Genomic DNA, 13,810 nt, shown 5'->3' with positions numbered 1-13,810 from the left:
GCTGGAGAAGCTGAACTGGAAAAACCCGAGCCTCCCTCGTTAACAGGCAGCCATCTGAATACCATCTATGTGTCTGCAGCAGGACCTCTGCTCTCCACCCTCCCTTCCCCATGTTCTCCCTTCCCCCTGCTATAACTTCTTGTCACTCTTCAGATTGTCCCCATGGCTCCCCAACTCTGCACTGGGTGTCCCTGTTTTTCATACTTCCATACGGTCCCAGGTCCTGGGCTTCCTGGTCATGGTACTAACCTCACAATATTGTAATGACTTGGTAACGTGTGAGTCTGCACAGCTCTGTGGTTCAATGAGGCCAGGTGTCCTGTGTATCCCTCAGGGTCCCCGCTGAAATTGCAGTGCTTAACATAGTATCTTGCGCCTAGTAGGTTCTGTCAATGCTTACTGACTGAATGCGTGACTGTGCAAATATGTAAATGAACCCCAGAAATGTTTTAAGCTCTCTGAGGGTTTAAAGACATCATGGACCACAGATATAAATGAGTTATCGCATGAAAAATTAGAGACTAAGTAGAGAATGCAAAATTGTGAGGCACTAAGAGACTTGGAGAAAAAAGAAAGAGATGAAGACAAAGATAATTTAATAGGATCAATGAAAAGATAGACCTTGAACTTACCTTTGAGGTAGTTGGGTAGAAGAGATAAAGGAAGAGGTATTGGGGGTCATTATTCCAGAAGATTAGTAAAGATGTTTTGTTCAGATACATCTGTATCAGACTCTACTCCTTGGCAAAACTCCCTTTTGGAACCTGAGGTTCTATTCAGTGGATCACTAAGGGGAGGTGAGGAATGTTCTGGAGTTTCACTTTCAAAGAACATTGCTTATTTTTTGCAGAGAGACAGATGTGCACACAGTGGCCTCCCTGTTAAAGCTCTACCTCCGTGACCTCCCAGAGCCCGTGGTTCCCTGGAATCAGTATGAGGGGTTCCTGCTCTGTGGGCAGCTCATGAATGCAGATGAGGCAAAGGTCTGTATCTCATTGAAGTTAGTTGTCTGGCTTTGGAAGAAGGTGTTGGTTATTGAACTATTCTGGTGGGCAAGCAACGGTGTGTCAGGGAACCCATAACTTTGAGTGAGATACTTTTTTCAAACTGGAACTTTGTCAGCAACAAAAAGCAATTTAAACCAATCATCGTGACAGCCTTGCTGAGATGTAACAATCCAATGCAGAATTGACTATCATTGAATACACCCAAGTCACTGTAAAATTAATAAGAGACAGAGGAATCTTCTGAGCAGGGTTTCAAGCAATATGGCCTTGCTGAGACTCCGTTGGGACACAAGGACAGAGCTGACACCCTGGAAGTCAGGGGAGAGGTGAGAATGTTCTAGTTCCATGGTGAATGAGCGTCAGGCATGGACATACAAGGGATGCATGTGCCAGAGAAAGGAAGGACAAGGAGCTTTCTTTGTTCTTTTCCACTGCAGCTGCTTACAGGGCTGTGGTCAGTGTCTGTGGATGCCTGCTTGTTAGAACGCATGTGTTCACCTGCAGGATTTGTGATCTTATGTAAATTGTTTCCAGAAAGGTCTTATAGTCAATAGTCACTAACCTGGACTCATGTTAATTAAACACACCAACCAACAAAAGAAACTGGGAAAACCCATCTAACAACAAAAAACCTTCATGGTTTTTAACCAGGATTTGCAAAATCAAATGCCTGAGAAATACTTTTATTAATACTGCTAATAATTAGGGTCTAAATCCCTTCATTGGTGGGGGGTAGTTCTTAGCACTACCGTGTTAAAGCTCTCTTTGGCAAAATGGTGCACAGAAAAGCCTACAGTGAAGACCTGGATTTAACTTTGATTTTTTCTTTAGGCAAATTAAGCACTTTCTACTAGAGTTTATTTACAACGAAACATTCTATAATGGTGGAACTAGTATATAGTTGCATTGATCAATACGACAACCTCTAACCACACATGGTTATTGGGCACTTGAAATGTGGCTAGTTCAGCTAAAGAAACAAATTCCCAATTTTATTTTGTTTTCTTATTTAAATAGTCACATATGTCAAGTAGCTGTTGTACTGGACAGCACAAACTGAGACAAATTTCTTAATAACATCTGCTATACTTAGGATTGTTTTGAGGACAAGAGATATGAGGTAGGTGAGTGATATTTTTAAATGATTGTTTTAAGGAGAGGTTTATTCTTATTTTAGAACTTATTATATAGTATACCCCCAGAAAGCTATATATATATGTATATATATATAAAACGATATATATCATTATATATATCATTATATTATATAATATATTTTATAAAGTATTATATGATAATATGTTATATCGTTATCATCATATCATTATATCACCTATATCATGATATATATTTTATATATATATATACACACACATACACACATGCACGGTTGTCATTTTTAAACAACAGAACAATAGTACCCTAGACCTGGTAGAAAGTGTAACTATGAGAACTTCTCTCCTGACTCAGGGCAAAGAGCCTCACCATATAAGTGGATCCTGGTACAAGAAAAAAGGTGATTTTGTATTTCAACATCAGGAAATGAAAGAGATGATACAGGTGAAGCTAATACGCTAGAGCTATTATAGCTATTTTCTGACCCAAAAGTTAAGTTGCGTAATCTCATACAGCTCTTCCTCAGCAACAAAATGCAAAGAAAGCCAATCGTGGTGTCAACCTTCCTGGGATGTAACAATCCAATGCAGAATGGGACTATAATCAAATACCTCAAGCCACTTCAAATTTAGTAGCTGAGTGCATGATTTGGGGCAGGATTTATGAAATTTTTTGTGGGGGGTGAAACAAGAATGTGACAAATCTTAATTAATATAGGCGTATCAGCTCCCCTTTGTGGAAGTAACAACGCTTTATGGGAGGTTTAAAAGTTGGCTAGAAAGACCAGGCAACTTCTCAGCCCCTGGCTGCAGGGAAAGCAAAGGAGGTACACAGATGCAGATCTGACAGTAAGACTCCTCTCACCACCCCACCCACAGAACTTCCCCACTTTGGACCTGCTTCTCCCAACTTTCCTCCATCTCAACATCTCTGAATTTCTAATCTGGGGTAATGTTCATCTGGACAGGGCAGAGGACATCAGCCTCCCTTGCTGGTGAAAATGTGGCAGGGGTGGTAGCTGGGAGCCAAGAGTCTACAGAAGCCTTTGCGAAGAATTCCCTCTTTAAACTGAAGAGGATGAAATCCCAGTATGAAGCAGGCATCCTGGATACAGAGGGTCTGCACCAAGTCACTGCACGCAGGCTGACAGGGCTTAGGGTGCAAAGGAGGAGTTGCTCAGGGTTGAGGGAGCCCGTGTGTCTCATGTTAACTGACGCGCTTTTATAATCATGACATTATCGGCAATGACTACAGACCCTACAGGCAGCTGCGGGTGAAGAGAACTAAGAAAAGCTCTCTGTCCTTCCCCTCCCTGGCACATGCATTCCTTGTTTGACGGTCTCATGGAGCTAGAACATTCTGACCTTTACCTGTCCCCCACCCCCCAGATTAGTCAGCCTATCCTGTGTCCTAGCAGGTCTCAGCAAGGCCATATTGCTTAAAACCCTTCTTAGAAACTTCCTTATTCTCTCACTACTGATTTTTTTTTTTCCTTCTCTTGGGGAATTTGGTTTTAAATACCAAATAGCTTGGGGTATTTGGTTATGATCCAGTTCTTTACTGGAGTGTTATATCTCAAGCATTCACTAAGCAAACCATTATTAAGAGTATGAGTTGTCAAATCATGCTTGCCTTAGAGTAGCTCTGAGTTGGGGAAGAGGATATGACAAATTAAAAAAATGGGCTGTAAAAATATCCGTAGCCTCTCCATACTATTTTTTTTTTGCAGCTTCCTGTGAATTTATAATTATTTCAAAGTAAAAAGCTTCTTAAAAAAACCCACAAAAACTATGGAACGGGAGTGACTGCCCATGCTGCTTCTGTACCGACACATCAGTTATGTTCCCCATCTTCCAGAGTCTCATTGCTGGAAAGGGAGCAGGCTGGTTTACAGTGTAAAATCTCTTCCCAGGCTCAGCAGGAGTTGGTGAAACAGCTGTCCATCCTTCCTCGAGACAACTATAGCCTCCTGAGCTACTTATGCAGGTAAGAGTCCCCTGGCATCACTTTCTAGCTGTATCAGAAAAAAGCCCCAGTTAGAGGAGAAAAGAGGGTCTCTTTGAACTCATAGCTTCTGGTCCAGACCTTGGGAAGGTCAGCCATATTCATGCAGCACTGAAGTAGTTCCCTTTATCCACAAGATAATTTCAAGGATCTATTCCACGTCTGATTGGCAAGCAAAGTGAACATGCTTCCTCCTTCAGGCCTGCCCCAGGGCTGCCTGGAGTCCTGGGACGTGCAGGAACACCCAAAATCCTTATAATGTTTCTAGCAGTATCTCCCATCTTCCCGACTCTGGGACCATAATTTAGTGCCCTGGAGACATTCATGGCAACATGTAGCATGAAATTGACCCAGGTCGATCTAAGCTGGGAGCCTAGATCTCCATGCCAGACAGAGCTGAAATTTATCTTCTTTTTAAAAAATAATATGTTGTAGTATCCAGGTTATAAAAGTGATACATGCTTGATTTGGAAACCAGAAAAATACAACATACTATAAATAAGAAATAAAAATAATACACAGTGTCCTCACTCAGCAAAAATCACTATTACTGCTTGGGCATATTTCCTTCTGGATATTTTTCTTTCTATGATAGATCTTTACATATATCAATATAAATATTGGGGAACAATTTTTTGTATATATTTGTATCCTATTGGTTTTGGCTTAATATTATATTGTGAACATTTCCCTATGTCATAAAATAGGATTATAAATGACTATGGTATTCCATAATGTTTCCTCATTTGAAAACATCACCATTTATTTGGTAGTTTCTATGTATTTGGAATTTTAAGTTGTTTCAGCCTATCCATTTAAAAATAGTTTTTGGAGAAGGTATTTAGAAATTCCTTTGCCAATATTGTCAGGTTTTTTTCGGTTGTTGTTATTTTTTTTAATAAGGAAGCTGAGAGCTTCATGCCTTCATTGGGTGGAATTATAGTAAAAAATCTTTATAGTTGTTGATCACCCACTGGGAATTTGAGATGCTTGGCACTGTAATCATAGTCTCATTCCTGAGACTAGAAGGAAGGAGATGGGATCCATCTCTGAGATCCCTGTGGTATCTGGAAGTGCTTCCTTCTCTGGCAGCTTCCTATTTCCTACTATGGGACTTCCTGGCTGCCCACAGGTTCCTACATGAAATCCAGCTCAACTGTGGTGTTAACAAGATGAGCGTGGATAACCTGGCTACCGTGATTGGTGTGAATCTCATCAGGTCGAAGGTCGAAGACCCTGCTGTGATCATGAGAGGTACAGCTGGTCCCATGGGGAAGGCAGGTGCAGAGGAAGTGGCAACAATTACCTAGCTATCAAAGGGCACTGCAATTTTCCAAGCATTTTCAGTTGATTCCCTTGTCCCTACTGTGAAATAGCCCTGTGAAAGGAGCAGAGCAGAAGTTATGTCCATTTTCCAGATCGCAGCTGAGCAGAATGGTGAAAAATTGAGCCAGTGGTCACACAGTACAAAAGGCTAGCACAAAAACAGTATTTTTTAGTCTTGTATGACTTTTAAATACCCTTAGCCAGAGAAAGCAAGTTTGCCAGTAAATAGAGAAAGCAAGCTTGATTGTATAAGATAACTCACAAAAGATTACTTGTGAAGTTGTGTTGAAAAAGCTTCTGTGGCTGTGTCTTGGTTTGGTGAGCAGAAGTGCTGGCATAGAGTACTGATGTCTGCCATGCATTTGGGAAGGCAGTACACCTGGCATGTATTTACTGTGTGTGCAATAAGAAATGAGATGACATGTTGAGGACCACATCACGGGAGAAAGATGTCTTCATTTTCTCTACTATATTGCTTAGTTTCTGATCAAAGACTGACCCATGGGCCTGTATAGGCTGAAAATAACCCTCTTTTACCCCACTCCCATATCCTTCTCTCCCTTCTCTTTCACCACAATCTCCTACCTCAAGCAATTTAGAAGGGTCCCACGAAGAGTAATGGGGACCTTTTGGGCCCTGTGGTTTTAGAGCCAAGTTTAGAGACATCCCATGGGTGGAGACTGTGAGGACTGCCCACCTCTTGCCATGGTCCAGGTCTACAAATCTCTTTCTTCTTTCAGGGACTCCTCAGATCCAAAGAGTGATGACCATGATGATCAGAGACCACGAAGTCCTCTTCCCCAAGTCCAAGGATGCACCCCTGTCACCCCCTGCTCAGAAAAATGACCCTAAGAAACCTCCAGTAGCTCGAAGCTCTGTGGGTTGGGATGCCACTGAAGACCCTCCAATTTCTAGGACAGATAGCTTCAGTAACGTGGTAAGGTGCAGAGAAATTTCTTCCTTCCCTCTGACTCTTCCTTTAGTCCAAGTCATTCCATGTAAGTGCTAGTCTGGGGTGGAAGTTTGAGCAGTTTTAGAGGATGCCATGACAGTGGGCGCAGATCATACAGACCCATTTGAATGCATCTTGAAAGCCTGACCTCTTTCAAAATCTAGTCTCTGTTGGCATCCTGGAGGTGGGGTTAGTGACACGTGTGCCAGTTTCCCAATGACTAAGCAGTGAGAGTCCTCACTAAAGCCTACTCTAAAAGGGAAGCCTTTCCAAACACTGTCCAGGAAAGTTCAATAGGGGAAATTATATGTCACATTGTAAGGGTTTTAGCAAGAGTTATTGAAAATTCCAGGTCAAAGTCCAGAGAGAACTGGTTTCCCGCTAACCCAATGAAACGTGATTTCTGTGATGTGTTCATGTAATATTTCTCATTCCCTGATAAGCTGTCTCAGCAATGTCACTCCCCTCATTTGTACTAAAAGGTCGTGGCTCACATTCCCAATGTCAAAAAACTCAGCAACCTCTGAAATGTAGAGTAGTTGAGGCCAATAATTTACAAAGTTCAAATATTTTTATGTATTTATAGAGACAAATATGTAAAAAAAAACAAAAACAGCCATGAACTTTTTGTAGCAGCTTGATTCTTTTTATGTGACCAAGAGATAAATTGAAAGTTTCTGGTTGACCTGGTAATGAAGTTGTCTATAGTACTGTTAATCCTGAGGATAATTAAAGAAGTATGAAAAAAAGATTAGTGGTAGTAGTTATGATTTTTCTTAGGTGATGTCTGTACATGATGCATTTTACCAACACCCTCAAATTAATATTTAGAAATGCTCATACTTCATATAATGAAATCCAATTAGCCGTCCTTGGGAGTAGACATCGTTATGCTTATTTGATAGGTTTCTATTTATTGTAACAGTATGGGCAGCTATGGGCAGACACTATGATGGTAAACTTAAGTAGGTCACCTCTGGGGTCCTCACCATAACTCTGTAGGGCAGAATTTGTCATCCACATCTTGTTTTTCAGGACCGGAGGCTCAGGGAGGTTGACCAGTGGGTGGAAAATGGCAGCACTTGGTTGTTACAGAGTGGGTTTTAGTTCTAGTTTTCACTTTGAGGTCCCAGGGCTTCTGTCTCCAGGTGGGGTTGAGGAAGCAAGTGATAGAGAGATTAGAAGAAGAGCTTAGGCCTTGATTTTCTGATTTTAGGGTTCATTGTTTTTCTTCTTTTTTTCTTTTTAATTTATATATCTATGGTTCAAAAAAATTAAAATGAGAAAAACTATATATTAAGAAATCCCGCTCCCTTTGCTATCTCCATCCACTCCATCCTTCTTCGCCTTTATTTGCTCCGTATTTATCCTTCCAGTGTTTCTTTATACAATTACAAACAGATATGAATGTAAATTATTTACATTTTTATGCAAATATATTCTCTCGCTCTCTCTCTCTCCACACACACACAAGCGTGCACACGCACACACACATACATGCTACTCTTTATCTTTATCTTGCATTTTTCCACTTAAGAGTATATCCTGAAGACATTTTTATGTCAATTCATGGACAGACCCCTCATCTGACCAGGTTGCAATTAATAACCTTGACCATGCTTCATCTTGTACTTAAGTAGATGTATTTCTGGGATAAATTCTCAGAAATTGCTGAGTCAGAGGTTAAGTAGATTCATGTGTAATTTTTATTAAAATTGTCAAATAGAGGTTGTGCCATTTTGTATTTCCACCGTCAATGCACAAAAGAGCCTGTTTCCTTATAGTTTCACTAGCAAAATATATTTTCAGATTTGGGGAGATGTATTATTGATAGATGAGAACTGATAATTCACTTTTTTTTTTTTTTTTGAGAGAGAGAGTGAATGCATAAGTATATATGTAAGAGGGTGTGGGGGGACAGAGGGAAGAGGAAATCTTCAGCTGGGCCTAGAGCTCAAGGTGGGGCTTGATCTCATGACCCTGAGATCATGACCTGAGCTGAAATCCAGAGTCCAAAACTGAGCCACCCAGGCACCCTGATATTTCAGTAATTTTAATTTTGATTGTTTTTTTTTTTTTTTTTTTTTTTTTACAATGAGAGAAGCTGAACATCTTAAGTGTAAGGATTCGTTGCATTTTTCTTTTCATCTGTGAATGGTCTGATCTTATCCTTTCCATCTTTATGTTGGTTGTTGGTCTTTTTCTTGTCAATTTTTATGAACTTTTTATATGAGAGAGTAGCTTGTTGTCCATGATATGTATTGTAAATATTTTTGCTGGCTTGTCATTTCTTTTTTTTGTTTTATTTATGGTGATTTCTTTGTCTTATTTTTGTTCTTTTAAATTTGGGGAGTCATGGAAACTTATGTAGGTTGAATTTATCACAGTTGTATTTCATGGTTTTGGGATTTTGAGTTCTAGTTAGAAAGGCCTCCTCATCCTAAAGCTATGAAAAAATCCTACTTTAAGACTCTCTTACCACTAATAGACAATTGATTTTTAGAGCATGAGTTAGTTCCTTTCAGTGCAATATCCTTTCGAAAAAAAACACCATGCAGATAATCAATAATGTGATGAATTAAGAGATGGTCTTCTCATTAAGAGTTTCATGCGTGTGCAGCCCGGAGATTCTTTCTTTCAGGTTGCTAATCCTTATCTTGGGAACCTGACATATGGTAAAAACCCATGTGACATCCGTGGCCATTTCTTTCTAGACCAGTGATTCGGACACAACCAGCCCCACCGGACAACGGCCGAATGATGGGTTTCTGGAAGAGAGCAGTAAAGCCCCCAGGGAAAAGCTAGGTGATTGGAAGCTGCAGTCACGGAAAAGGACTCAGACACTCCCTAATCGGAAATGCTTCTTGACATCAGCGTTTCAAAGTGCCAACAGCAACAAAGTGGAGATCTTTAAAAATGAGTTCTGGTCACCTTCCTCAGAGGTAAAGGCCGGGGAAGGGCACAGGAGAACGATGTCTCAAGGCGTACCCCCCTGCCCAGACTCCCAGCGGACTTCCACCTACGATAATGTCCCTGCCCCACCCCGGGCCCCTGGGGATGAGGCAGCTGCCGGCTCTTCCCAAGCTTGTGACTCCAAGAGAGAAACTCTTGCCAGCTCCACCTCTGAAACCGAGCCTGGAAAAAAGAACTCTGGGGAAGAGGAACTTGAATCCTTGCAGAGGGTGGTCCAGGAGCTGCAAAAGGAAATAGAAACACAGAAGCAAACGTATGAGGAACAGATTAAAAAGTAAGTCACCTGCGAGGGGCCTTGGGCAATCACTCAGCTTCCATTTTCAGAAGCAATAGGGATTGTTCTCCTCTGCTGAAGAAGTGATGTTAGAAACCTTGAGTTTAGAGAATGCAGTAATCTATAGCAGTTGGGCGTAATTGAGGAAAGAGGTAGAGGGAATGATGAGATGACTGCAGTAGTAAAAACTCTTTAAGTTTCAGGTTAAATTCATGAAAAAGTGAAGTGTGTAGCTTATGCAGCTTAAACAGTTTCCAAATCATGATTCTTTAAGGGTCAACATGCTCTAAAAATTAAGAGGAACTTTAAATTTTTTCATAGAAATGTGAGTCATCCCTTCTGAAAATGTTTACTGAGCACCTACTGTGTGCCATACACCATCTCAGCTGTTGGGGAATAGCACTGAACAAAACAGACAAAAGTCTCCGTGTTTATAGAGCTTTCCTTCTATCAGGAACAGACAATATATATATATACATATAAGTAATTAAAATATATGCTATGTCAGATGCTGGAACATGCTATGGGGGAAGGTAAAGCAGGGCAGAAGTTTGGGAGGTCCAAAAAGGGGGTTCCTATGTTAAACAGGATGGTCAGGAAGGCTTCACTGAGAAGGTGGCACTAAGGCAAAGGCCTGAAGAGACGAGGGCATAAGTCAGGCCCACTTGTTGGGGAAGAGCAAGCCAGGTAGGGAGAAGTAGAGGTGCAGAGGGTGTGGAAGGGAGCAGGTCAGTCTGTTCGTGCATTGGAAGAGTGGCGGTGGGCTGGAGCAGTGGGGAGTAGCTCATAGGAGAGAGGGCAGATGAGGGTAGAAGGCCTTGCCAGCTACCTTAAAGCCTGTGTGAGGCAGAGCTTCTAGCCAGATCTACTTGACTAAAGCTTCACCAAATCACTGGCTTCTCACTGAGCTCAGGCCCCCCACAGGGGTTGAATGGAAGGCCAACACAGAGGCTATTGCCACAATTGTCATGCACATCCCTAAGGTGCTTGGACACAATGTGGCCTCCTGGGTAGATAAACTATTTTCTTGAAATCTTTTTCACACCATTGACTTTTCATGAACGTAAGCTCAATCCAGTTTAGCCCATATGAACACAAATCATGACATAGTGAAATGCGAACTAGTGGGGCTTTCAAATCATGGGTACTTTTTCAGTCCACTAAGGCTCAGACACATGAAAGGAAGACTTTGTGAGCCCTGATTCCTTGTTTCCTACATAGAGGGCTGCCTGTCTAAAAGCAAAATGGAGATCCTTCGTCTAAGGACCTGAAATCAGTCATTTGTAGGACTACAACACTCAAGTGCCATCTTGTCTGTGATGGAAGCGTCCCCAGAGGAGTTTCCTACTGCACTCTCACGTGAATGTCACTGGCAGGGTAGGGCAAGCCCAGCTGCCATGGAGGGGTCTTTCCTCCTGCATGGAACCAAGTCCTCTGAATTCACCCATCACAGGGGTCCTCCATCCTCAACAGAGAGTCCATAGTCCATAATGCCTGCTGTGAGCTTTGTGTTTCAGACACACCTTCTCATGTAATCCCCACAGCAATGCAGTAAGATAGATAATATCCCCATTTTACAGAAGAAATGGAGGCTCGGGTAGGATAAAAAGATTCCTCGGGGGGGCACACGACTAATCATCAGTAGGGCTGGGGTTTGAACTGGGTCAGTCAGGCTCCTGAGCCCACCCAGATTCTACCTCTCCACCAGCAGCAGTGGTCAAAATCTAGCAGTAGTTCTCTCAGTTGAGATTTCTCCCAAAGCAAGATGGAAGCAAGAGTAAACTTGGAGAAGAAAACTGGATTTGTAATGAGAGGGCCAGAAGGAACAAGACTAATTTAGCTGTAGGAAGAGATAAGCAGGGGAAAGCAAGGCTCTAAAGAAGGGCCATTACCTGGAGAATTGGCCAAAGCCCCTGAAGACAGAAGCCAGGCTGGGCTCAAATGGGAACTCAAGTTTCTACTAAAAAAAAAAAAAAAATAGGCCATTTGGGGTGGGGAGTGGGTGCTGGACAAGGAGGTAACGCCTCACAGAATGAAATTCTGAAGCAAATTTCCAATCACACAATCTCCCCACAGTCCCGAAATTTTCTCTCTGGGCTTAAAAATGGCATTGTACTCTCATTCTTAGGAGTTAATTCAGCAAGGCTTGGAAGAGCAGGGAGCATCTCTGACTAGACTATGGTTTGGGCTAAGAACAGGGAAGCTTCCGGGAATTCAGAAACCCAACCGATTGTTCACCTGGAGCAGATTCAGAAGTGAGGGTGGGGCTGCCATGGCCTCTGCTCCCAAAGGGCAGCTCCTGAAATTCTCTGAATCTCCTCCCCGAGGAGGCCTTAATAGGAGAAGGCAGCACTGCTACTCTCCCTGGCAGCAGGATGGGCAGGCGGTCATGTGTGCACAGGTGTTGGGAATCTGGAATATGGAGCTTCAACCCCCAATCAGTATTTCTGTTGCAGGACATGTGCAAGGTACTGTGGAGATGGAAAAAAAATTTTATATATATATATATATATATATATATATATATATATATATATATGGTGGTTCCTTCTTTCAAAGACTTTATTATCTGATAGAAGATACAAAACGTAGAACAACATGAAAAACAACAACACAGAAGATGTTATAAGATCATGTTAAATGACAAGAGGGGGGCTCAGACATGCCCTGGGAATTCAGGTTTACTGGGAAGTCTGCATGTGGGGGGTGGAAGTTGGATATAGGACTTGTGATGTACAAAGGAAATGGATAGTATGTGAGCAAGGGTGAAGGGAGAGTCTAGAGGTCATGCCCCGTTCTTTCATTCTGTTATTTCCTTCCTTGTAGCCTTGAGAAGGAAAATTATGATGTCTGGGCCAAGGTGGTGAGGCTCAATGAAGAACTGGAGAAGGAGAAGAAGAAATCCGCAGCCTTGGAAATCAGCCTCCGCAATGTGGAGCGCTCCCGGGAGGATGTTGAGAGGAGGAACAAGGCCCTGGAAGAAGAAGTCAAAGAATTTGTCAAATCGATGAAAGAGCCCAAAACTGATGCTTGAGGGTTCCAAGCATACCATGAAGACAGCCCACAGAGGCCCACCCAACACACTCCCTCTCTCGGTGCTACCTGATGACTGAGAGGCAAAATTACTCCCTAGGAGGGAGAAGACATTTGAGGAGAAACATCACTTTTCCTGGTAAAATAAATCAATGGAATTGGCAGGAAGATGAGGGTGAGCAGGGACGTGTGGGGACATCCATGACCTCTGTGGCTATATTCAAAAGGATTGCATTATTCCACTGTGGTCTCAGGCTGAGTGAAATGGAACTTTCCATGCTGGGTGACTATGTCCAATGGAGACATTTGAAGCAGGCCACATCCCAGGACCTGGCAATAGATTGGCCTCAACCAAGGCTGGACTGAGGCATTAGTTCTTTTTTTTTTTCTCTGTGGAACAATTCACCTAATCAGATGGCCTCATGATGGCCTTGAGACACAGGGACAGAAAATGATATTTAGCTTTCTTGTACTCACCTGTGGTGAGCTGGTGAGCTGTGTTTTGGAGGGCTTCACCTGCTGACCAAAGCCCCATTTTGTACCCCCCTTCCATGATGCACACTCTCTAGGGCTGGAAAGTCAAAATTATTATTAGACTAAGACAAAGCAAGCAATAAACTTTGTATTTATGAAGGCAAAATTGATGAGAAATCATATTCAAATAAAGAGAAAGGAAGAAAGGAAGAAAAGAAAGACAGAAAGGAAGAAAGAAAGAAGAGAGTGGGAGGGAGGAAAGAAAGAAAGGGCTGTTGGTAATCCTTACAGACATGTTTGTGAGCCTTAGTAAAAGGTGCCCCTTCCTTGAGGCAGATGCACTCCTCTCCCAGCACATGGCTGGGTGAGCAGGGCCTGGGCTGGATTCCGGACCTGCGTTTCCATGGCCACAGTTGTATACTGTGGGCCTGTGAACAGAGGCCTTCTCACCATGGTGGCACTTCCTTGGAGGCTGGTTTGGGGGTTTTAGATAGTAATAATCATGATAATATTATGTTTCACCAAAATGCAAGTGATTTCACTCTTGAAAGGGACCAGAGGCCCTAGAGAACAGCTGGGAGAGGGGCCTTCGAGCAGACAGCTGACTTCTACATTAAGGCTACATTAAGGCAGCCTAGCAGAGGGCCCTGG

General features: G+C 42.4%; 1 protein-coding gene across 2 annotated transcripts in view; it reads left to right on the top strand.

Annotated features, from left to right (window-relative positions):
- Window positions 1–13,325, top strand: part of ARHGAP25 (Rho GTPase activating protein 25) — an 83,637-nt gene extending 70,312 nt beyond the window's left edge. For both annotated transcript variants that reach the window (XM_032873747.1, XM_032873746.1), the window contains 6 exons: window positions 851–983; window positions 4,036–4,109; window positions 5,260–5,381; window positions 6,194–6,390; window positions 9,120–9,652; window positions 12,479–13,325. In XM_032873747.1, coding sequence (XP_032729638.1) covers window positions 851–983; window positions 4,036–4,109; window positions 5,260–5,381; window positions 6,194–6,390; window positions 9,120–9,652; window positions 12,479–12,686 — 1,267 coding nt within the window. In that variant the 3' untranslated portion in view covers window positions 12,687–13,325. The remainder of the gene's footprint in view (window positions 1–850; window positions 984–4,035; window positions 4,110–5,259; window positions 5,382–6,193; window positions 6,391–9,119; window positions 9,653–12,478) is intronic.
- Window positions 13,326–13,810: the final 485 nt, after the last annotated feature.

Source organism: Lontra canadensis, unplaced genomic scaffold, assembly GCF_010015895.1.
Source record: "Lontra canadensis isolate GAN:19392208 unplaced genomic scaffold, GSC_riverotter_1.0 scaffold50, whole genome shotgun sequence".
Taxonomy (NCBI): Eukaryota; Metazoa; Chordata; class Mammalia; order Carnivora; family Mustelidae; genus Lontra; species Lontra canadensis.
This window is presented reverse-complemented; position numbering and strand designations above follow the sequence as displayed.